General features: G+C 49.4%; 2 protein-coding genes across 2 annotated transcripts; both read left to right on the forward strand.

The window, feature by feature from the left end:
• Positions 1–3,717: 3,717 nt before the first annotated feature.
• Positions 3,718–12,025, forward strand: prdm15 (PR domain containing 15). The gene is made up of 24 exons (XM_057055015.1): positions 3,718–3,831; positions 4,346–4,385; positions 4,516–4,609; positions 4,721–4,874; positions 5,243–5,395; positions 5,495–5,609; positions 5,692–5,775; positions 5,916–6,113; positions 6,266–6,454; positions 6,560–6,654; positions 6,731–6,818; positions 7,116–7,283; positions 7,355–7,449; positions 7,523–7,654; positions 8,063–8,203; positions 8,310–8,473; positions 8,632–8,711; positions 8,955–9,074; positions 9,142–9,273; positions 9,340–9,423; positions 9,524–9,699; positions 9,789–9,869; positions 10,118–10,324; positions 10,612–12,025. The coding sequence occupies exons 1-24, from the start codon at positions 3,733–3,735 to the stop codon at positions 11,128–11,130; spliced, it is 3,408 nt and encodes a 1,135-aa protein (XP_056910995.1). The 5' UTR covers positions 3,718–3,732; the 3' UTR covers positions 11,131–12,025.
• Positions 12,026–13,569: 1,544 nt separating this feature from the next.
• On the forward strand, positions 13,570–21,229 carry ripk4 (receptor-interacting serine-threonine kinase 4). Its single transcript, XM_057055024.1, has 8 exons — positions 13,570–13,893; positions 16,498–16,789; positions 18,095–18,243; positions 18,430–18,479; positions 18,599–18,757; positions 18,850–18,956; positions 19,278–19,518; positions 19,606–21,229. The coding sequence occupies exons 1-8, from the start codon at positions 13,712–13,714 to the stop codon at positions 20,871–20,873; spliced, it is 2,448 nt and encodes an 815-aa protein (XP_056911004.1). The 5' UTR covers positions 13,570–13,711; the 3' UTR covers positions 20,874–21,229.
• The last annotated feature ends 914 nt before the right edge of the window (positions 21,230–22,143 follow it).

Here is a 22,143-nt window from a genome sequence, read left to right on the forward strand (position 1 = left end):
ATATTGTAAATGAACATTTTAGAAATATATAAATATATATAGCTGCCTCCTCATGGTCACCATTTGCCTGCGGGATCCCCAGGCATTTGTAACTGTCCTGCACATCTGTGATGTTCCCTTCAGGTAGGTCAACCCCATCAGTTGCGATCACCTTTCCTCTTCTAGATACCATCCGCCCACATTTATCTAGTGCGAATGACATCCCGATGTCCTTGCTGTAGATCCTAGTGAGGTGAATCAGGGAGTTGATGACACACTCGTTCTTGGCATACAGCTTGATGTCATCCATGTAGAGGAAGTGGCTGACAGTTGTTCCACTTCGGAACTGGTACCCATAGCCACTCTTGGTGATGATCTGGCTGAGGGGCTTTAGGCCTATGCAGAACAGCAGGGGGAACAGGGCATCTCCTTGATATATGCCACATCTGATGCTCACCCGCGCAATTGGCTTTGAGTTGGCCTCCAGATTTGTGTTCCACAGCTTCATGGAGTTCATGATGAACTCTCTTAGTGTCCCGTTGATGTTATACAGCTTTAGGCACTCCAGTATCCATGTGTGCGGCATTGAGTCATAGGCTTTCTTGTAATCAATCCAGGCACTGCACAGGTTGGTGTGCCGCGTCCTACAGTCTTGGGCAATTACCCTGTTGACCAGTAGCTGGTGCTTGGCACCTCTGCTGTTGTTCCCTATGCCTTTCTGTCCTCTGCACCTTTCACCCTTTCAACAACTTGTCTTCAATGGTTTTCATCTTTTTGTCCAGTTCTTCCTGCTTCTCTTGAATACTCGCGATGAAGCTGCTGTAGCAGTTTTGTGAGCCCTGCACCTCTGCCAGCTTCTTTCTGAGCCCCTTGAGCCTTAATTTGACCTCACGCTCCTGTTTTTGAAGAATAGCAACGTCGTCTTCAGTTTCCTTTTTTCTTTTGAAGAGGGAACTCTCATCTTTCCGCAACCATTCTTTCAAATCATTCAGTTTACTTTCCAGCTGTTCAATCTCCTGACTTAGGCGGTTTACAGAGCCCTCATGGATGTTGTAGAAATGGGTTGCATATTCCAGTTGCTCTCTGAGGTCCAGGGACTTTGCCTTGATCTCGTTCTTCTTTCTAATGAGTAAGTTGATGTCCTCTTTATGCCACTTCTCCTTGGGCCAGAAAATCCTGTAGAAGCATCGTGAAAGTTTGGACCTAGTACTGTTGATCCTAACCATCAGGATCTTCTTCCTTCCAGAAAGGCTGTCTCTGTCCGCCAGGATTTTGTCGATGATGGTCTTGAAGAAGTCGCTCGTCCATTTTGTCAAATTGAGCTGCTCCTCAAGAAAATCCACCCTGTCTTTGGCCTCACACATCTGCCTGTTCAGGAAGGTGCAGTGCTCTTTCCACTCTTCCTGCTCCAGAAGTTTAACGGTCTGTTCTCTGCGTTGCTTCCCCGTCTGCATTTTCATCTTGGGTTTGGTGTTGTTCTGCCGCATCTCGATCATCTTCACTTTCTCCTGGAGGGCTTCTTTCTGCTCTTGAAGTTCTTCTATGGTGGTGATACTAAAGCATTTGAGGTTTTCTGCCCTGTCCAGTTGTTCCTTGAGGGAATCCATCTTCTTGTGAAGGTTCTGCATCCAGATAATCTCTTCATCGTTGTCCTGCAGAGCCTCTTTCTCCCTGTACTCACCCCTGTCTTTACTGTGGAAAGTCATTTCTTCCTTACCGCTCCCATAGCCTCTCTCTGGCCCAGGGCTGAGGAGGTAGTTGTCTGTGTTGGACAATGGAGAGGAATGGCTTCTCTTGGGTAGATTTTGAGAGAAGACTTCAGTGAACCTCTCCTCAAGCATTGCAGTGTCTTGAGAAATACCATTATTCAAATTCTGAAGCATGGTGTTGACGTCTAAGAGTTCATTGACCTGGTAAGGACTCTGGTCACCGTGTTCCTCCAGGATTGGTGGGTCAGAATACTTGTGGACAATATTGTTATATGAAGCCTTGAGTTCCTCAGTGTTTTTGAGTTCCATTATTCTTGTCTGAAAATGAATCAAATGAAGTTTTGCTTCATTATATTCCTTGAGAAGCCTCGTGTTGCTCTCTTGTAGATAACATTGCATTTTCTCCATTGTGGGCACTTATATTTTTAGTCATCAAATGTTTGGCAGTAATTTAGATAGTAAATAGTTGAAGATAATATTATATTTAAAACCTTTATGTCAAAGCTAAATCACAGTTCAAAGAGTTTAGTAAAATAAATGCTGTGATTTAAAAAAAAAAAAAAAAACACACACACACATGAAGGAGCCATGGGCTTTGATCATGAAGCAACCTAATGTGGAGTGTCCTGCTTGTTTTATCTGGCTTTGAACTGAATTGTCAACACTCAATTTTTATATATGAATTTGCTGGTGTATCGCAATTTTAAATTTCAAAACCCAAAAGTGTGTGTGAGAGAGAGGAAGCAGCATCCCAATTTAATTTTAATGAGTCCACACATACAGATTTATGCACACACTTACTTAGGCTCCTTCCTCAAGATTCCTTAACAACCACTTCTACCAGAGCAGAAGGTTCATTCCAAAGGTTCTCAATGGGCCCCCCAGCTGGGTGCAGGAGGGACACCACATGGACAAGCTGCCGGCTCACTGCAGATCAAAGCAAGAACAAAGAGTTTAATTGCTGTTGGTCACGAAACACGTTTGGGACGATCACATTTGACCCAACTTGCCAGGATCCTCCGTACCTGAGAGTGTAGATTCAGGATGACGACAGTAAAGGTGGAGGTTGCTCCCCTGCGCTAACCGAGCCAAGAACCATGGAATGAACATGAGCTCAGAGTAGCAGAGTGGGGTGTAAAATTCAAAGTAATTATTTTGGTCTTTAATCATTTATTGAACTTAAATTGTATGCTGGTTCAACACAACATGGACCACAGTTCCTTTGTATGATTAGACACAACATAAAAGAATAATTAAAATGTAGCTTTAAAATGCATTCTAGAAATGCATCATTTCGATGTGCTCTTAAAAATGGGACAAATCAAATAAATATTTATTTTTCATATAATTGTATTGTTGATTGATTTGTGTGTGTAAAAATCTAAGACCAGTTTTCTATCAGAGCTGTCTGATAAATTGGGAGGCAGAAACTACTGTCACCAAGCTGAGGATCAGAGCGTATTTCCCAGGATGCTGTTCAACACAACCTCAGAATGATACGAATAATTATATAATATTAAATAGTATTGTGTTACAGTTTGTGTTACATTTACATAGCAACATTGTTAATATAATGTATGTGAAAAACATACTAAACCTAATGAGGACATTTTTTAGAGGGTTGTTTTTGTTTGTTTTTGTTTTAAAAACAACCTACAAAACTTACATCCTAATTACTCCAGGATATGGTGCACTACCAATTATAAAATAATATTTTAAATGAACATTTTAGAAATATATGTATACAGTATATATTTTGTATTAGTTTTAAACAGACTATAAAATATATGCATGTATAAATTAGTCTTCCTGTGGGGGAATTTCGGTTGTTTAAGCTAAAGCAGCTTATAATATGAGTAATTCTGTTCATGATCTCAGGTTTTGATTAAGGTTTGTCGATTGATGGATTAATTGTCTATCATGCATCTTCATGAGCCTGATCGTTTATATCGGCATTATTCTATTTTCCAAACATTTAAACAACCCGAGGCGACGGTTGCCTCGAATTTCTAGCAAGAGTAAAACAAAAACTACAGTTCCCACAATGCACTCCGGGCACATCGCTTCCGGTCTTGCGCCGTTTCTGGAGCGGATTGGAACCCGGAGTCAGGATTCGATAAATGAAGGGTCGATTACAGAAAAGGTAACTCGATTTACTGCAAATTTACAGCAGTTATCCAAAAAATAGCTACACCGTTACACAGTAAAGGCGCTAGCGCTTTGTCCTGTTCGCTCTTGAGGGTCTCCAGGCGTCCCCAGTGTGGATGCTTGGCGCCAAAGATCATCGACTCCGGTTTAGTGATTCGCGTCTCCGGTCCATCCGCCATGCCAACTGTTCTTTGTTACATTTTACTGAAGATTAGTCGGTTAGATCGGAGTTAAAACCCGGCTAAAGCTGCGGAGCGACTCACCCTGGATCCCAGCTCAGACTGCACTCCATGTAACCAAAACATGTTTCCGAATCCGGACGCTTTAATTAATGAAATATTGTCTTTACCTTTAACAGTCGGGACAGTAGATCTCATACACTTGACACAGCAGTTTGGTGCGTGACATAAAGAATGTAAATAAAGTGGTTCCTTCATGTGCACCTGCATTAAACTGTAATAAAACCCGGGTCATTTGTGTTATTAATATTAATGCTGTTTCTGTTTCAGGTTGAGATGATGGCTGAGCAAACTCCAGATGAGTTCATCTGTGAGTATGAAATTAATGCACTTAATGCCTGAAGTATGTGACGAGCCTCTAACAACAGGTGTGTGTGTGTGTGTGTGTGTGTGTGTGTGTGTGTGTGTGTGTGTGTGTGTGTGTGTGTGTGTGTGTGTAGGGTGTGAGGACTGTGGCCAGTACCATAACTCAGAATGTCCTGAGTTGGGGCCTGTGGTGACAGTCCACGACTCCTTTGTCCTGAGCCGTGCACGGTGAGTGACACCTGACCCGACTGGGTCGGGACCTCTTTCTGTTTGACTCACACGTTGAATTGATTGAAAGATTTCCGAGGCAGAATATTCTAATTTGCAAATTTCCACCAGGTCGTCTTTGCCGAGCAGCCTGGAGATCAGACAGCTGACCAACGGAGAGGAGGGCGTGTTTGTTCTGCACCGGCTGGTCAAGAGAACCCGGTTTGGGCCGTTTGAGGCAAAGAGGCTCCCTCACCTAGAAAATGAAGGAGCGTTCCCACTCAAGGTGCCACCTCATAAATCCACTGAATGGTCCTGTCCAACGAAGGGTGGTGGAGCGGCGTTCATGTTTATTGATGAATATCAGCGGTGGTTGTTGTTAATGCCCTACTGTGGCTTTCATAATTACCCTATTAATTAATAAGTGAAGCTTCGTCTAGGGGCCGTAAGGGACGATGCTCTATGTTGCCCGGACAGGCTCCAATGGCTGTGTTAACAAGATTCTGTTCTATCAGCTGGGAGATTGAACGTTTGAATCAACGTTAGGCCATTAAAGATATTTTTAAATGTGTTAAAAAGGTGGCTGTCGTCGAGAATTAGTGTTGGTCATCGTTGACTGTGATTATTGTTGTTATCTTATTCATTAACTGACAGATCTTCCGGAGAGACGGAAGTGTGGCGTGTTTAGACACCAGCAGTGAAGACGATTGCAACTGGATGATGCTGGTGCGGCCTGCCGATGACCATCAGCACCAGAACCTGACAGCTTACCAGCTGGAGGAGGACTTGTTCTTCAACACCTCCCAGGTACATCAGGTCCACCGCGCAGAAAAGAAACCACCTCAACGCCGCGTCGCCATCTTAACGAGGGCGTCGCCCTCATTTTCCTGCTGCTGTTTGTTCCAGGACGTGCTTCCAGGAGCAGAGTTGAGGGTCTGGTATGGCGCTTTCTATGCCAAAAAAATGAACAAGCCCACGCTCAAACGCCTCATTCAGGCCCCTTTACCTCCACCTCAACCAGGTAGTTTAGTTGTTGGTTGTTTTTTATCTTGGGCGCCACAGCAACAGCACATTTTACATCATTTAACAAGTGTTTTACGCAGACGTGACGCCTTTGCTCACTAAAACGGACATCTGTGAGAACGCTGGAGCCCACCCGCGTCCTGGGGCTGAACAAAACGCTGCCGGTACGTTTCTCGATCCCTCCGTCCCCTCAGACTGGGTTCTTTTGGCGCTCATCTTGTCCCCGCAGCGCGAATGTCACCCTGTTGTGGTTAGTATTCCTGCTAAGAGCAGGTTTCAACAGCTCCTCCCCTGTTGGTCCCAGGCAACATGCTGATCCACCTGGATGAGGAGAAGACGGTCACGGTGCATCCAGTCGACCTGCTGCTGCCCTTAGATGTGGGTCCCAGCCAGAACGTTGCAGCTCCTTCAGCTCCACTGGGCGCTAGGAAGGCACACAGACAGGGGAGGAAAGCCCGGGCACGCAGGCCGGGCATGTTAGCCGCTGCAGCCAGAAGCATCGGTGAGGAGAAACCTTCAGGCGTCCTCAAAGAGAGGAGACTCGTCTTAGGAGAATAGTGCTGGGCGGTGGGGTTAAATGTTGATTAAAGTATCGGCTTTCAGGCAGTTATTAATGGCTGGGTAAATGGTGGACTCATCATTTTGAATGTGCAGATCTGAAGCTCCCAGTGGAGAGGGCCCAGCTGCTGGCAGCAGCAGAGGACGCCCTGCTGAGTGGTCCAGAGGGGTTCGCCATCCTGAAGAGACACAAAGTCCGAGAGCACAAGCGGGTGTACCGCTGCTCGCTGTGCAACAAGGTCTTCCAGAACAGCAGCAACCTGAACCGGCACATCCGCTCCCACGGTCTCCGGAGATCAGCCTGTTTGCAGGCTCCTTTCAGCATTTAGAGGCGCGACGCGTCATTGAAATCGGGGTTTTGTTTGAGCGAAATGTCTCGTTTCATTGCAGGAGACAAGCTGTTCAAATGTGACGAATGTGACAAGTTATTCAGCCGGAAGGAGAGTTTAAAGCAGCACATATCCTACAAGCACAGCAAGAACATCGTAAGTGACGGCGAAGCTTCGGGAGGGTTTGGGCGACGCCGCTCATTCTCGTTCCCTCTCTTTGTGTCTCCAACAGCCGGACCAGGAGTACAAGTACAAGTGCAACACCTGTGACAAGTCCTTTCGCCTCGAAAACGCCTTGAAGTTCCATAACTGTCGGACAGGTATTGGCACCTTCCTTCGTCCGTGCCTCGCTGGCAAATAATGACGTGAGGACTGAACATCAGACGCCTGCATGGTCCAGTTTTGGTGATCCACAAGTGCCATTCACATCAGAACCACGAGCGACCATCATCGCCAATATCTGGACCACTATATGACCCGTCAAAGGCGCTGACAAGCTTTGTGCTGCAGCATTAGCCTACACCTTTGACCTTTGACCTTTCACAGCCAGAGTCATTCGGAGGACTAATGTCTGTGCAGTTTGACCGATGCTGACGTGCCGCGTCTTCTCCCCACAGATGACAAGACCTTCCAGTGTGATATCTGCTCCCGCTTCTTCTCCACCAACAGCAACCTGTCCAAGCATAAGAAGAAGCACGGCGAGAAGCTGTATTCCTGCGAGATCTGCAACAAGATGTTCTACCGTAAAGACGTCATGCAGGAACACCACAGGAGGCACGGCGTGGGTGAGTTCCCCTGGAGAACAGGTGGGCGTTTCTGGAGTGAAAGACTGTGAACACACGCTGCCTTTCTTTAGGACCCAAGCATATGAAAAGGGAGGAGATTGAGGCCAACGGAGATGAAGGGACCAAGTACAGGAAGGAGCCGTCGCCCTGCCCCATCTGCAACAAGGTGAGCTCTCTCGACACCAGCGAGGTCAGAATAGAGTCCACGCAAGCCCCACGAGCGCTCTACGTGTGCACAGGTGTTCTCCTGCAGGAGTAACATGAACAAGCATCTTTTGACCCACGGGGACAAGAAGTACACCTGTGAGATCTGCGCGCGCAAATTCTTCCGAGTGGACGTCCTTCGAGATCACATTCACGTCCACTTTAAGGTAAAGTAGCACGGCGACGTCAAATGAGCCCGGTCCAAGGATGTCATCAGGTCTGGACCGGGTCCTCTGCCTGGGTTCTGATCTCTGGGTCCTTCTGCCGGGTAGGAGACCTGTGAGCTTTAGTCGTTTGTGCAGTGGGAACAGGCCGTAAAATCCGTATCTAAATTCCACGCTAAGCTTCATCTGCAGTTGTGAGCGAAGGGAACGTCTGTTGTCTGGCGCTTAGTGCTAAATGTTGTCAAAGGAACGTCGGATTTTCCACAGTGTGCATGTCAAATGGTGCAGTTATAACAGCAGGCTGCAGCTTCCCGCTCACGCTAACACCCCGAATGAGGACGTGTTGAGTGGACGTAGCCGCTGCCGTGAAGGGAACGTCACATAAAATGAAAGTACTGGTCTTCCGCTCAGGACATCGCCTTGATGAACGAGCAGGAGAGGGACGGCTTCATCAGGAAGATTGGCATCTCGGCGGGCGACAGCGACGACATGGACGACGACGAAGACGAAAGCGACCCCGGACACCACAAGTACAACTGCAAAAAATGCCAAGTAAGTTTTGGCGTGTGGCAGGAGGGCGTCAGTCATTCACACGCTACCATAGCTACCGCGGCTGGAGCGCAACGTGAGCGTGACTTTTCCATGTCCATGTCTGCAGTTGTCTTTTGCCAAAGGCCGCGAGTACCTGAAGCACATCCTGGAGCAGCACAAGGAGAAAGGCCACGGCTGTGGCATCTGTAACCGCCGCTTTGCCCTGAAGGCCACGTACAACGCTCACCTGGTCATCCACAGGGAGCAGCTGCCCGACCCCGCCGTGCAGAAGTAAGACCCAAACCTCGGGTGTTTGGACCAAGAAACCTGCCTTATTTGTCAATATCAGCCCTGCTGAGAACTATTAATATAGCTCCATCAGCAGATCTCTCTCAGCTAATCAAGACTTTAAAGCTAAATGAGGCTAACGGCTCCTGTCTGTGGCCCAGATACATCCATCCATGTGAAATCTGTGGGCGAATCTTCAACAGCATCGGTAACCTAGAACGGCACAAGATCATCCACACCGGTAGGTCTTCCTTCTTCCTGGGCTCATTCCAGACATGTGGCCTGCAGCGTGTGGCGGTCTGGGGGGGGTTGGTGGCTCTGGTGGGTTTAACTCACGTGGGCTCAGGTTTTCCTCTCGTTCTTGCTCCGTTGGTTCTCGTTTTCTTCTCTTTCCGTGGTTGTTGTCTGAGGAAAGCCACAGCCCATAGTGGTTTTTAACCTTCTGACTCACCTGAATGTTGCTTGTGATTGTGGGACGACTCAGGCGTGAAGAGCCATCGCTGTGATAAGTGTAACAAGTCCTTCGCGAGGAAGGACATGCTGAAGGAGCACCTCAGGGTCCACGACGATATCAGAGACTTCCTGTGTGCCGAATGTGGGAAAGGTGAGTGGAATTCCGTTAGTAGCGCGACCTCCCGTTCCAGGTGATTTCTGCAGCGCTTCTTCTACAGGAATGAAGACAAAACACGCTCTGAGGCACCACATGAAGCTTCACAAAGGAATCAAAGAGTACGAGTGTAAAGAGTGCAACCGCAAGTTTGCCCAGAAGGTCAACATGCTGAAGCACTATAAGAGGCACACAGGTAGCACACACACACACACACACACACACACACACGGGCAGTGAACTCATGCAGCTCCTCCTGCAGGTATAAAGGACTTTATGTGCGAGCTGTGTGGGAAGACCTTCAGCGAGAGGACAACTCTGGAGACGCACAAGCTGATTCACACAGGCAAGACTCTCCCCTCGCAGCCAAACATCTGCTGAACCTTCACAACCGCGTTTCCTCCGTTGGCAAATCAGATAAATCTCTGTTTGCATCACCGCCGCAGTGGGGAAGACGTGGACATGCGCGACCTGCGACAAGAAGTACCTGACGGAGTACATGCTGCAGAAGCACGTCCACCTGACTCACGAGAAGGTGGAAGCCCAGTCGTGCCACCTCTGTGGGACTAAGGTGTCCACCCGCGCCTCCATGAACCGCCACCTGCGTCGCAAGCACCCCGAGGTGAGCGGAGGCCGTCGTGGGGCAGTAGCGTGATGGCCCTGCTGCGTGATGCAGTGGCACCTCAATGTTGTTCTCCTTCGCCCCTGCAGGTGGCGTCGGCCAGACTGGACGAGTTTGAGGATCTGAGGGAGCCGCCAGCGGTCAGCGAGGCGTCCGTCAACGCTGTCCAGGTGTTTACGCTGATGCAGCCTCACAATCAGGAGGCCTCCTCATGTTGAGCAGATAAAGCAGCTTTAAACCACAGAAGTGGTGGAAAAACCCATTTCAACCAGCTCTAAAGTCATTAATTGTAACCTCAAACTTGACGTGCGTGCGCGTCACAACGGATGTTGACTTATTCCACGTAAATACAGACTTTCTGATATGCTGGAGAGTAAATTAGTGACGTCAGTCAACTGTGACCTTTCATCCTGTCCAGCCTTCTTTGACCATGGACAAGGACGGAATGAGTCAAGACCGCCACGGTCGAGCGTCCCGGCAGTCCAGAAAGAAGCAGAGGGTTGAGAGCGACACGGAACTGTCGGACTCGGACGAATACGTCGATTTCGGCTCCGCGGGAGAGATCAACACAGTTATTGTTGGCGAGGAGACGGAGACGAGCTCAGCTGTTCAGAGCATCCAGCAGGTAAATCCCAGACAGATCCAAACACCTTCAACAGTCACATAAACTCTCATTTTAAGGGGCAAATGTGCACGTTTGTGCACGTACATACACGTGAAAGAGGGCCGGAGCGTTGGACACAGTATCGCGTTGCCATGGAAGCGCAGCAGATGGAAGAACGCCTTTAATGATCCCAGAAACGTGTTCAGAACAAATGAATGAAGCCAATGTTTGTGTTGAGCTGTGTGGAACTATGAGGTCGTCTCGTGCACGCGCCGAGGTCTTGCATTGTTGTTTTCCCCCCATTTCAGGTGGTGGTCCTGGCTGACCCAAGCGCCCCGTCGGCCCCCTCCCCCAACACGCTCAGCAACATCACCGTCACACCCATCAGCACCAGTTCAGCCTCCCAGTTCACCAGCCTGCAGCCCGTGGCCGTGGGTCACCTGACCACCAACGACCGGCCCCTCACCCTGGACAACTCCATCCTCACTGTGACCTTTGACACCGTCAGCGGCTCTGCTATGCTGCATAACAGGCAGCCCGAACTGATCCCAGAGACGGTGGGCCCCAGTGGCGCCGCCGCCACGCCCCAGTCGGTTGCCCACTTCATCAACGTGACCACGCTGGTCAACCCCATGGCTCACCAGCTGGAGACGCCAGCTCTGGCCTGGAGGCCAGTGATGGCGGCCGAAGGCCCCGCCATGGTGGAAGGCGCTCAGGAGGGTCAGGACATGCAGCCTCAGGGTCAGGAGCCGGGCCGGGCCGTCCAGAACCAGCCAGCGAACCTGCAGCAGCAGAGCGGCTCCGCGCAGCAGATGTTCACTTACTGAAGCCCAGACAGAAGGTGCTGGTAACCTGTCATGCTCCTCAGACACCTTCGGGAAACGGACCAGAATCATTTGTGCATGATGAACTTTTGGTTATTTTTAAACAGGACATTTTACAAAATCGAGACTCATCCGCAAGTCCGGTCGTACCAAAGCCACATGTGATCATTGAGATGCCTTAAAACGTGTCGTTTAAGGTCAAACCGTAGCTTCCAAATGAAAACCGCAACTTAGAACCATAGACAGTCGCTTGATGCTTCAAACGGAAATAATGTATTTTTACCAGGTAAAAATGATGAAAACGAGAAATATTTTTGAGCTTTGTGGGCGATACTGGAAGAGTTTTGTCTTATTTTGTACAAAATACATATTTTTCTTCATGTTGGTAGTTTTGTTTCCCTTGTTGACACTGTTATCAGGACACGTCTCACACACACACATGCGTGTGTGTTTTTCTCCCCCTCACCTAAACCTGACCTGGCACGGGTGCACGTATCGCTGCATCGGTGGGTCAACATTGACCCTGGTTGGCCTCTTGGTGCGTCGAGCTGAGGCTAAAGGAAGCTTTACTTCAAAGGACGGGAAACCGGCGTCCAGCTCACACAACAACCTTCACCTGTGACTTTTAACGGTTCCGAATGGTTCCCTTCGCCGGGGGGGACCTGACCTCACACAGGCTATTACACATTTCTCACTGTGAGCTCGTATTTTAAGGTGGAATCCAGCGTTTTGTTTTGGGGTTTCTTTTTAACATTGATCTTCGCTCCTTGTTTGTATTTGATTTTGCATTAATCTGGGCCTGAGCTGAGCCTCGGACTTTGATACTTGTACGTTAAATGTGCCAGTCACGCATTGCTAGATTCTGTACCCCAAAATAAAGCTGCGCTCTTTACTCCGATGATCATAATGCTGCCTGGACTTTGTGAGCATTAAAAGCATAAAACCATAATGTTGGAGATTATGAGCTGCATAATGAGACATGAAAACAAGCTTAGATTGACGCACCGCTGCTTTTACAGGAAATGTCCAGTAGGCGGCAGCAGAGCCAACATCATCAATACAATAATAAAGGTTTATGAAGAATACAAAATAGCTTTAAAGATGCAGCATTGGGATTATCTGCAATAACAGCACACATATTGGTGGACAATTACATCTGGTTAAAAAAGATTAAAAAATCTATTATTAACTGAGTATAGGGAAGAGGAAGCATGTTAACCACATGTGATGGGGAGAAGAATCATTAAAATGATCATTTGATTGGTGTCTGCTATTTAGTTGTATATATAGATAGTACATACAATATATGTGTACGTGTGGATAGGGACATATATGTGTATGATATATATTATATAGATGAAGCAGTAATAAGAGCTGAAAAAAATAAATGTTTATTTCTTTCTACTTTTTCAAAAAAAATTACATTTTATAATTTTTTTCTATTTTTTCTTTTTATACAATCAATCAAAATCCATCATTTTTATGTCACGCTAAACGAATATTTAACGAATATTAAACACATTTAAATAATTAGGGTTTTTTTCTTTTCATTCTCACTTTTTGCTGGTGCCTTTCTTGTTTGTATCACAATAAAATATCACTTTTACACCATTAGAGGGTTGTGATGTGTATTTGAAGGCTCCGTTCATTAAATATGTGGTAAGAAGAGAATTTGTTTGATTAATTCAACAATGACAGAAATGTCATTATCTGTAGATTAACGAGTGTGTTGACAGGAAGACATTTGCACATAAATCAGGGCTGAGCAGCACTTTCAAAAGGCTTTTGTTGGTGGCGGTGACCAGCTCTCACCTTTAACCTGAATAATTCATGCCCCCCTCGCCAGCATATTTACACGGGGCAACTCGTCCTTCCAGTTTCCTCCTGGAGTCTGGAGAGCAGGAAGTGATATAAAGTGGCTTTAGGAAGTTTAGGGAGGACGTTCAGCTCACAGCAGATTCCCTCAGGTGTAATTCAATGATCCATCTGTGTGATCGCTGGCAGGTTTTCAGGTTCTGCAGCTCTTACGTTCCAGCTTCCCACAACATTCCTGTTTTATCAGCCCCCCCCCCCCCCCCCAGGCAGGTGGGCAGGCGGAGATAGAGCGGATCTGACCTTGGAAGCACTCACGTGAATCATTGACCAAGAACAAACAGACATTTCTGTCTCATTTCACGTCCCAGTAAAGCTCAGCTGGAACCAGAACCTTCTAGAACCCCTCTGTGTTCGTGCCTCCGACCAGGGTCTCATCTAACTGGAGCTGGTTCTGCCTGCAGGGGTCGAGTGGGGGAGGCACAGCAGGACTAAGGGCTGTTCTGGTGGGGTGGCTAACAGTTTCCATCTTCTCTCTACCTGCGCGCAAAAGCAGGAAGTGACATCACCACAGCAAGCCAGCCCAACCCCAGCTTTTTACCTGAGGAGAGGGAGGGGCCACACTGAGCCTGACAGGGAAGAAAAAACAAGGAAGGGCTCACAAGCAGACAGGTGTGTGCGTGTGTGTGTGTGTGTGTTCAGGTGTCTAGGTTTTATTCTGAAGACTGTTAAAAGAGGAGTTTGTCCTGCTGGTGGACCTTCTGGACCAGACATGGAGGTCCTGGATTCTCCGCATGGGAATATGGGACTACTGAGGACTTTTGATTGCTCTGAGTTTGGCAGCTGGGAGAAGATAGGTTCAGGCGGATTTGGACAAGTATACAAAGTCCGACATGTCCGCTGGAAAACGTGGCTGGCCATCAAATGTCCTCCCTGCCTTCACATGGACGAAAAGTAAGTGACAGCCGTGGAGCTGGGGGTTGTCTTTGATGGGTGACGGGTTAAATGGGCTCAGGTCCGAGCTTGAAGCAGGGAAGGTTCCAACATAAAAAGGTGGTTCTGGACCTTTCCAGCTGCTCCAGCTACCGTCCTCATTCTAACTGATATGTAGCCCAGTAGAAGCTTGGACTCAGGCCGAGCCGTGAGAACCCGTCTGAAGTTCTGAATCAATAATCCCCAGGAACTGTGACTCAGCAGACAGAGGCCACGCAGGTGAGCCTGTGTTACGCATCTGTAGGCCGAGCCGGGCCGAGCCGGGCCCGCAGGAAGGGTTTAGCCTCCCGCTGACGTCTCGCGAGCAGGTTTGGATTTCAACACAGGCCGTCTCGCTGGTCTGTCCTGACGATTGCGCAACATGCGTGTTGATATGTGCAAACACATGTAGACTCCATGTGAATAACACAACCAAACAAACGAGTTTATGTGTGTGTTTTGGGTGCGTGAGCGTGAACACACACACACACAAATATACAAAGTGTGTCTGTGTCGCCGTGTGTGTGTGTGTGTGTGTGTGTGTGTGTGTGTGTGTGTGTGTGTGTGTGTGTGGTGTGTGTGTGTGTGTGTGTGTGTGTGTGTGGGTTGGGGGCTGATATAATCTCAGAAACCTGTGTTGTGGGTTGAAGCTGCAGCAGAGATGTTATCATCTCCAGAGAGGAGCAGCTTTTGACCCACTCATGACATCCAGCAGGGCCTCAAAGCCACCTTTGTTTGCTGCTCTGCTGCTGCTGCTCTGCTGCTGCTGCTCTGCTGCTGCTGCTGCTGCTGCTGCTGTGTGGCACCAACCCACAATAAAGAAGCTGTCAAACCGGTCCTACGGGCCGCTGGGTTAAAGCAGGGCCACCACTCCGTCCTGCGCTGCTTTAACTGAATTTATTACCTCTGATTATGTTTCCCAGAACTGTTGACAGTGGAAAAAAATATGCTTTAATTATTAACCCACAACACACAATGGGCAGAGCTACAGCAGAAAAAGGGTCTAAACCAACGCTCCAGAGCTGCATTTATAGTATTTTAAAGAGGTTTTCTTCTTTCCTCTGCTTCCTCCTTCTGGTTTTGGGTTTTGAAGCAGGTTTCCTCCAGTTTGAGCCCAAAGATCTGACTGGTCTGAGAGCTGTGTGGAGGTTGAGCAACGGAGAACAAGAGCTGGGGTTAATGCTCTCCTCAACGTTCCTGCCCTGGCTGGAATGTGCAGTTTTAGACCAGCTTCCGACTCCTTAACGACACCTTCTGCCTGAAAACCGCTGTATTGAGGCTTGTTTAGCTGCCTGTGCTGTAGCCACACACTGTCTCAGACAACTGGACTTGGTATTTCTTTTGAACCTTTAACCAAGTGGCTTCAGTTGTCCAGGTGTGTCTGGATGTGTGCTGGCCCTGGTCACTGGCCCTGGTCACTGGCCCTGGTCACTGGCCCTGGTCACCGGCCCTGGTCACCGGCCCTGATCAGTGGCCCCGGTCACTGGCCCCGGTCACTGGCCCCAGTCACTGGCCCCAATCACTGGCCCCGATCACTGGCCCCGATCACCTGTCCTGATCACTGGCCCCGATCACCTGTCCTGATCACTGGCCCCGATCACCTGTCCTGATCACTGGCCCCGATCACTGGCCCCGGTCACTGGCCCCGATCACCTGTCCTGATCACTGGCCCCGATCACTGGCCCCGGTCACTGGCCCCAGTCACTGGCCCCAATCACTGGCCCCGATCACTGGCCCCGATCACCTGTCCTGATCACTGGCCCCGATCACCTGTCCTGATCACTGGCCCCGATCACCTGTCCTGATCACTGGCCCCGATCACTGGCCCCGGTCACTGGCCCCGGTCACCTGTCCTGATCACTGGCCCCGATCACTGGCCCCGGTCACTGGCCCCGGTCACCTGTCCTGATCACTGGCCCCAATCACTGGCCCCGATCACCTGCCCCGATCACCTGTCCTGATCACTGGCCCCGGTCACCGGCCCCGATCACTGGCCCCGATCACTGGCCCCGATCACCTGTCCTGATCACTGGCCCTGATCACTGGCCCCGATCACTGGCCCCGGTCAGTGGCCCCGGTCACTGGCCCTGATCACCTGTCCTGATCACTGGCCCCGATCACCTGTCCTGATCACTGGCCCCGATCACTGGCCCCGATCACTGGCCCCGATCACCTGTCCTGATCACTGGCCCCGATCACTGGCCCCGATCACTGGCCCCGATCACTGGCCCCGATCACCTGTCCTGATCACTGGTCCCGATCACCTGTCCTGATCACTGGCCCCGATCACTGGCCCCGATCACTGGCCCCGATCACCTGTCCTGATCACTGGCCCCGATCACTGGCCCTGATCACTGGCCCTGATCACTGGCCCCGGTCATTGGCCCTGATCACTGGCCCCGATCACCTGTCCTGATCACTGGCCCCGATCAGTGGCCCCGATCAGTGGCCCCGATCACTGGCCCCGATCAGTGGCCCTGATCACTGGCCCCGATCACCTGTCCTGATCACTGAACATCGCATGGTGTTGCGTGTTGATGCCGACCCAGAGAGAATATGCTGAGCTTTTCCAATTTCTGTTCCCAGGGAACGTTTGGAGCTGCTGGAGGAGGCTAAGAAGATGGAAGCTGCCAAGTTCCGTTATATCTTGCCCGTGTATGGAATCTGCGGGGACCCTCAGGGCCTTGTCATGGAATACATGGAGACAGGTTCCCTGGAGAACCTGCTGGCCAGCGAACCGCTACCCTGGGAGCTCCGATTCCGCATCATCCACGAGACCGCGGTGGGAATGAACTTCCTGCACTGTATGAAACCCCCCCTGCTCCACCTGGACCTGAAGCCAGCCAATATTCTTCTGGATGCCCATTATCATGTCAAGGTGGAGACTTTGTTCACTTCCAATCTGTGAAGAACTTAAAGTACATGTGTCCAGTACTACCAGTGATACTACTGGAGAGCACCACTAGCAGTAGCACCACTGGTAGTAGCACCACCAGTAGTATTAGCACTGGTAGTAGTAGCACCACCAGTAGTATTAGCACTGGTAGTAGTAGCACCACCAGTAGTATTAGCACTGGTAGTAGTAGCACCACCAGTAGTATTAGCACTGGTAGTAGTAGCACCACCAGTAGTATTAGCACTGGTAGTAGCACCACTGGTAGTAGCACCACCACCAGTAGTATATGATTGTTAAGAGGAGGAGGTGTTGGCAGGAACAGTGCCACCACTGAGTCCAGGATAATCTCAGGAATGTGCTGTATAGGTCTCATGACACTCATCACTTATAGTGGTACTACTACTGGTGGTACTACTACTGGTGGGACTACTACTAGTGGGACTACTGGTGGGACTACTACTAGTGGAACTACTACTGGTGGTACTACTACTGGTGGTACTACTACTGGTGGGACTACTACTAGTGGTACTACTGGTGGGACTACTACTGGTGGTACTACTACTGGTGGGACTACTGCTGGTGGTACTACTACTGGTGGGACTACTACTAGTGGTACTACTGGTGGGACTACTACTGGTGGGACTACTACTAGTGGGACTACTACTGGTGGGACTACTACTGGTGGGACTACTACTAGTGGGACTACTGGTGGTACTACTACTGGTGGGACTACTACTGGTGGGACTACTACTAGTGGGACTACTACTGGTGGTACCTCCAGTTGTACTACTTATTCTTCTACACATTCTTGCTTTCTGCACTTTTCTTTTAAAGCTGACAAGTGTTGTAGTGAAAGGTGGTTTTATCATTTTCAGGTGTAATGTCAGAGGTCTTTTGCTCAGGAAGAGAGTTTAAAAATGGCAGCACCGTGCACGTGGCTTCACCCTCTGTTGTTTCTTTGCCTGCCTTGACCTTGTGAACAGTTCAGCTGCACTGAGAGTGAAGGGTGGGAATAGATTAAAACTTGGATCTAAAAGGTTCAGCGAGGCCTGTCCTGACAGGCCTCATTTAAGTCCTGGTGTGTGTGTGTGTGTGTGTAGGCGTGCACTAATGTGAAGGGCCTCTCCTCTCCTGCAGGCTGGGACATGGCTGTGTTGTGTTGCCGTCATCATATAATTGCTAGACTATAATAAGATGCTTATAAACCAGCAGTCAGGAGACCAAGTCAGCCAGTGGAATGTTGTAGCTTGTTGTTGGAACGTAATCTAATCTGATCTCTCTCCCCAGATATCTGATTTTGGGTTAGCCCGGTGGAACGGCCTCTCCAGGGCTGATGACATCAGTAGAGATGGCTTCTGTGGTACCATTGCCTACCTGCCCCCAGAGAGCATCATTGAAAAGGACCGAGTGTCGGACCCCAAGCACGACGTGTACAGGTGGCTGTTGTCTACATGTGCTCGTTAGGACGTTAGGAAGTCTTGTCTTTCTATCGTCATATGCAGGATAATTACAGCAGCGACTGCTGGCAGTGGAGTTCTCAGGCCTGAGGCTTCATGATCATCATCATCTTCAATCATCAGAATTTCCCTCTCTTTCTAACCACTCTGTTTCTTCCTCTCTAGTTTCTCCATTGTCATCTGGGGTATTCTCACACAGAAAAAGCCCTACCAAGGTAAGACCACGACTCCATGCCTATGTGGCTCTGTTGTCGAGGATAAGCAGAGAGACTACAAAACCACAGGAGAGCCCAAGAGCGACCGGGTAATGCTGTTGTGACTGTGTTATCTTTAGGAGAGAATAATATCCTTCAGATCATGGTGAAGGTGGTGAAGGGTGTGCGTCCAGATCCAGGGGCTGTCCCGCGCTGTCGACCTCCAGCCTGCGCTGGGTTCCTGAGCCTCATGCAGCGCTGCTGGGCCACAGACCCCAACGCACGACCCAGCTTTCAGGGTAAAATGGATTTTGATTAAAAACATGACGTTCTCGTGATATTCGGGTAGTAACCTGCGACTGAACCTGACCTGTCGCCGTTGTCCGCTCAGAAATCACGTCGGAAGCTGAAGAGCTCTGTGTTAAACCTCAAGAGGAGCAAAAGAACACAACGGTATCAGCACCGGGGCCCTCACCCCCTAAAACCCCCAGTGAGCAGGTACGTGACTGACGTTGGTCCTCGGATGTTCCTGTTGTGGAAACACATTCTCAATAACTGCCATTACATCAGAAAGATGGAATGTTGACCTATGAGATCATCCTGTTTTTGTACGGCTGGAGGGAAACATCCTAGGTATTTTTTGGACTGACTGACTTCCTGTAAGAGGGTTGGAATTTACAGCGGTGGAATGTTGTGTGTTTCCAAACCATTTTGACTGTCAGTGGCTTTGCGCTGTCCTGTCAGTGCCAGGATGGTGGTCTGGGAACCAGTCAGGCTGGTTCAAATGTACTTCTCTGATTCCCTCCTTTCTTTTTCCAGGTTAAAGACAACAAGCTGATGCGTCCAAAGTCGGCCATGTTGCCAGAGAAAGATTGCAGCCTGTCGGAGCTGCTGAGCCAGGTGGACTCTGGGATCTCCAGGAGTTTTGATCGTGTAAAGGAGAACAGCTGCCACAGCAAAGAAAATACTTGTAAAAGACTGTCTGGGATCTCTTCGGCAGATTCGGCCTTTTCCTCCCAGGACTCCATCACACTGTCGTTTGAGAAAGAAAACGCTTGCGGTGAGAATTCTATTGGTATCATTCATGGAGTTATGTTCTGGTGCTTGTTGGGGCTTTGACCCTAAACTCTTTCTTTCTTCCGCTCAGACTCTGCAGAGGTGCAGAAGCGTAAACTCTGTGACGCCATCCGGACCAAAGACACTGCAAAGTTGATGAAGATCCTACAGCCTCAGGACGTAGATCTTCTCCTAGATGGAGGCGACAGTTTGCTACACCATGCCGTCATGCTGGCAAATGAAGAAGCCGTTAAGTTCCTCCTCCTGAATAATGCAAACCCCAACCTTGCAAATACCCGTGGTTCAACAGCACTGCATGTAGCCACGGAGCAGCACCTCAAGCCCCTCGTAGAACTTCTGCTTGGTCGACGCAGCACCAATGTCAATGCCAAGGACGAGGACCAGTACACAGCTTTACACTGGGCCGCCCAGAATGGTGATGAGGCCATCACACGCCTGCTGCTGGATCGAGGGGCGGCCATCAATGAGACCGACGGTCGAGGGCGCACGCCAGCTCACATTGCCTGTCAGCACGGCCAGGAAAACGTAATCCGCGTGTTGCTGAGTCGCGGGGCAGATGTCCAAGTCAAGGGTAAGGACAACTGGACTGCGCTTCACTTTGCTGCCTGGCAGGGACATCTGGGCATCGTCAAACTACTCGTCAAACAGGCAGGTGCGGATGTGGACGGGCAGACGACGGACGGTCGCACGCCACTGCACCTGGCCTCCCAGAGGGGGCACTACAGAGTAGCACGAATCCTGATTGAACTTGGGGCAAATGTTCACGTGACATCTGCCGGGTTAAACACGCCGCTGCACATGGCGGCAGACACGGGCCACACCAGCACCTCTCGTCTCCTGATCAAACACCAGGCAGATGTGCACGCCCAGAACACCCTCGGACTAACCCCTCTTCACCTGGCCGCACAGCGAGGCCATTTGGCAACAGTCAAGATGTTGATAGAAGAGGGGGCGGACCCCTTCAGATCCAACCGGGGCCTCTGCACGCCCTTCCACCTGGCAGCAGAGAACGGTCACGGCGAAGTCTTGAAAGAGCTGCTCCTTCACTGTCCAGACGGCAGCGCTCTCAGTGTCCAGGCTCCGTCGGACAGCGGTGTCCTGAGCCCGTTCCATCTCGCAGTAGAGCAGGGATACTCAAACATCATCACCATGCTGCTGCAACACGACCCGCCGGACTCTGAGGCTGCTGAGAGCTCAGAACCACCGGCAGCGGAACAACCTGCACCGCCGGAGGCTAAACAGCTCCAGAGGAAGGTGGTTATTCTCAAACTAACAGAACGCAATGACAAAAACTTTCCACAGTCGGCCGGCTCACAGTGCACTTCAGCACTGTGCTAACATGAATAACCACACTCCCAGAACCGAACTCTGTCCCACTCAGGGGGGACCCCCCAGCCCCTTTTTTTACTTGTCTGACAATGCTTTCATGTAAATATATATACAATGTAAATAGTTTGTAAAATGTTGGATTTTTTGACAACAGGTACCTTTTTTACCTTTAGCTTTCCTTCTGCTGAACTTCACTGCAGCTCCGACGCACGTGAGATAATGATAAAGTACGAAGATTTGTCACTAGCCTTATTGGGTGAATGGTGTAGATCATCAGAAACAAAAGCGTTAATAGGACCCTGACCTACAGTCTTCTGTACCTGTTACATTAGCAGTGCCAGATCATTAAAACACTTCAAACTGTTCCCTCTGTTTGGACATATTTTCTTTCACATTTGCTGTGACCTGGCATGTCTGCATCTATCTGCATGTCTGCATCTGCAGAGTTCTAATCATTTACCTTCAGCTCCCAGACCCCACAGATAAAGCTGCACTTGGCAGGGCCCATGAGAACGGCCCCTGAGGGAGATCACATGCTGAAGGAATGTGGATGAGTAAGACGGGGGCCAATGTTCTGCTTCTAATCCCAGCAATCCAGCTAAATCCTGAGACCACTTCACCTGTTAATCACTCACTAAGATAAACAATCCACACAGTACCTGATGCCTGGAGGGCCCGAGTGGAGGAAGGTGAGCAAGAGAGTGCCCCTGGCTGCTGCTGTTACTGTTTTATCTTGTTACATTTCCAAGGTAATCTATGCAAATAATCTTCCAAATATCTCTCAAATCTGTTTTCTGTTTCTCTGTCCATCCATCCATTCAGACAGATGTTTGTCAGAGGGAACATAATAACCACTGGAATAATGTTGGAGTTGGTTTGTTTGTACAAATAAGACTAAAATTATGGACTAAAATTAGGGATTATGTGGAGACCAGGACAGCATTTGCAGAAAACGTGTTGTAGGAATCGAAGCTCATCCCCATTGTGAATGATGGAGGTGGAGATCATGGTGTGGAGGGGCTCTGCTGCTGGTCCTGGCCAGCTCACAGAATCCATCATGAGGTTCCAGGGGGTGCTGGAGGAACACATGAGACCATCCGTGATAAATTAGAGCTGAAAGCTGAACGGGGCCCAACAACACAACCATAATCCCAGTGAACCCACCAGGGGCTGTCTGAAAGTACTGGAGCGTCCTACAATGGTTGATCTTCACGCCACTGAGATGCTGTCAGGTGTCCTAAAACGAGCTGGACATGCAGAAACTCCTGTGAACATCTGA

This window comes from Takifugu flavidus, chromosome 14, assembly GCF_003711565.1.
Source record: "Takifugu flavidus isolate HTHZ2018 chromosome 14, ASM371156v2, whole genome shotgun sequence".
Taxonomy (NCBI): domain Eukaryota; kingdom Metazoa; phylum Chordata; class Actinopteri; order Tetraodontiformes; family Tetraodontidae; genus Takifugu; species Takifugu flavidus.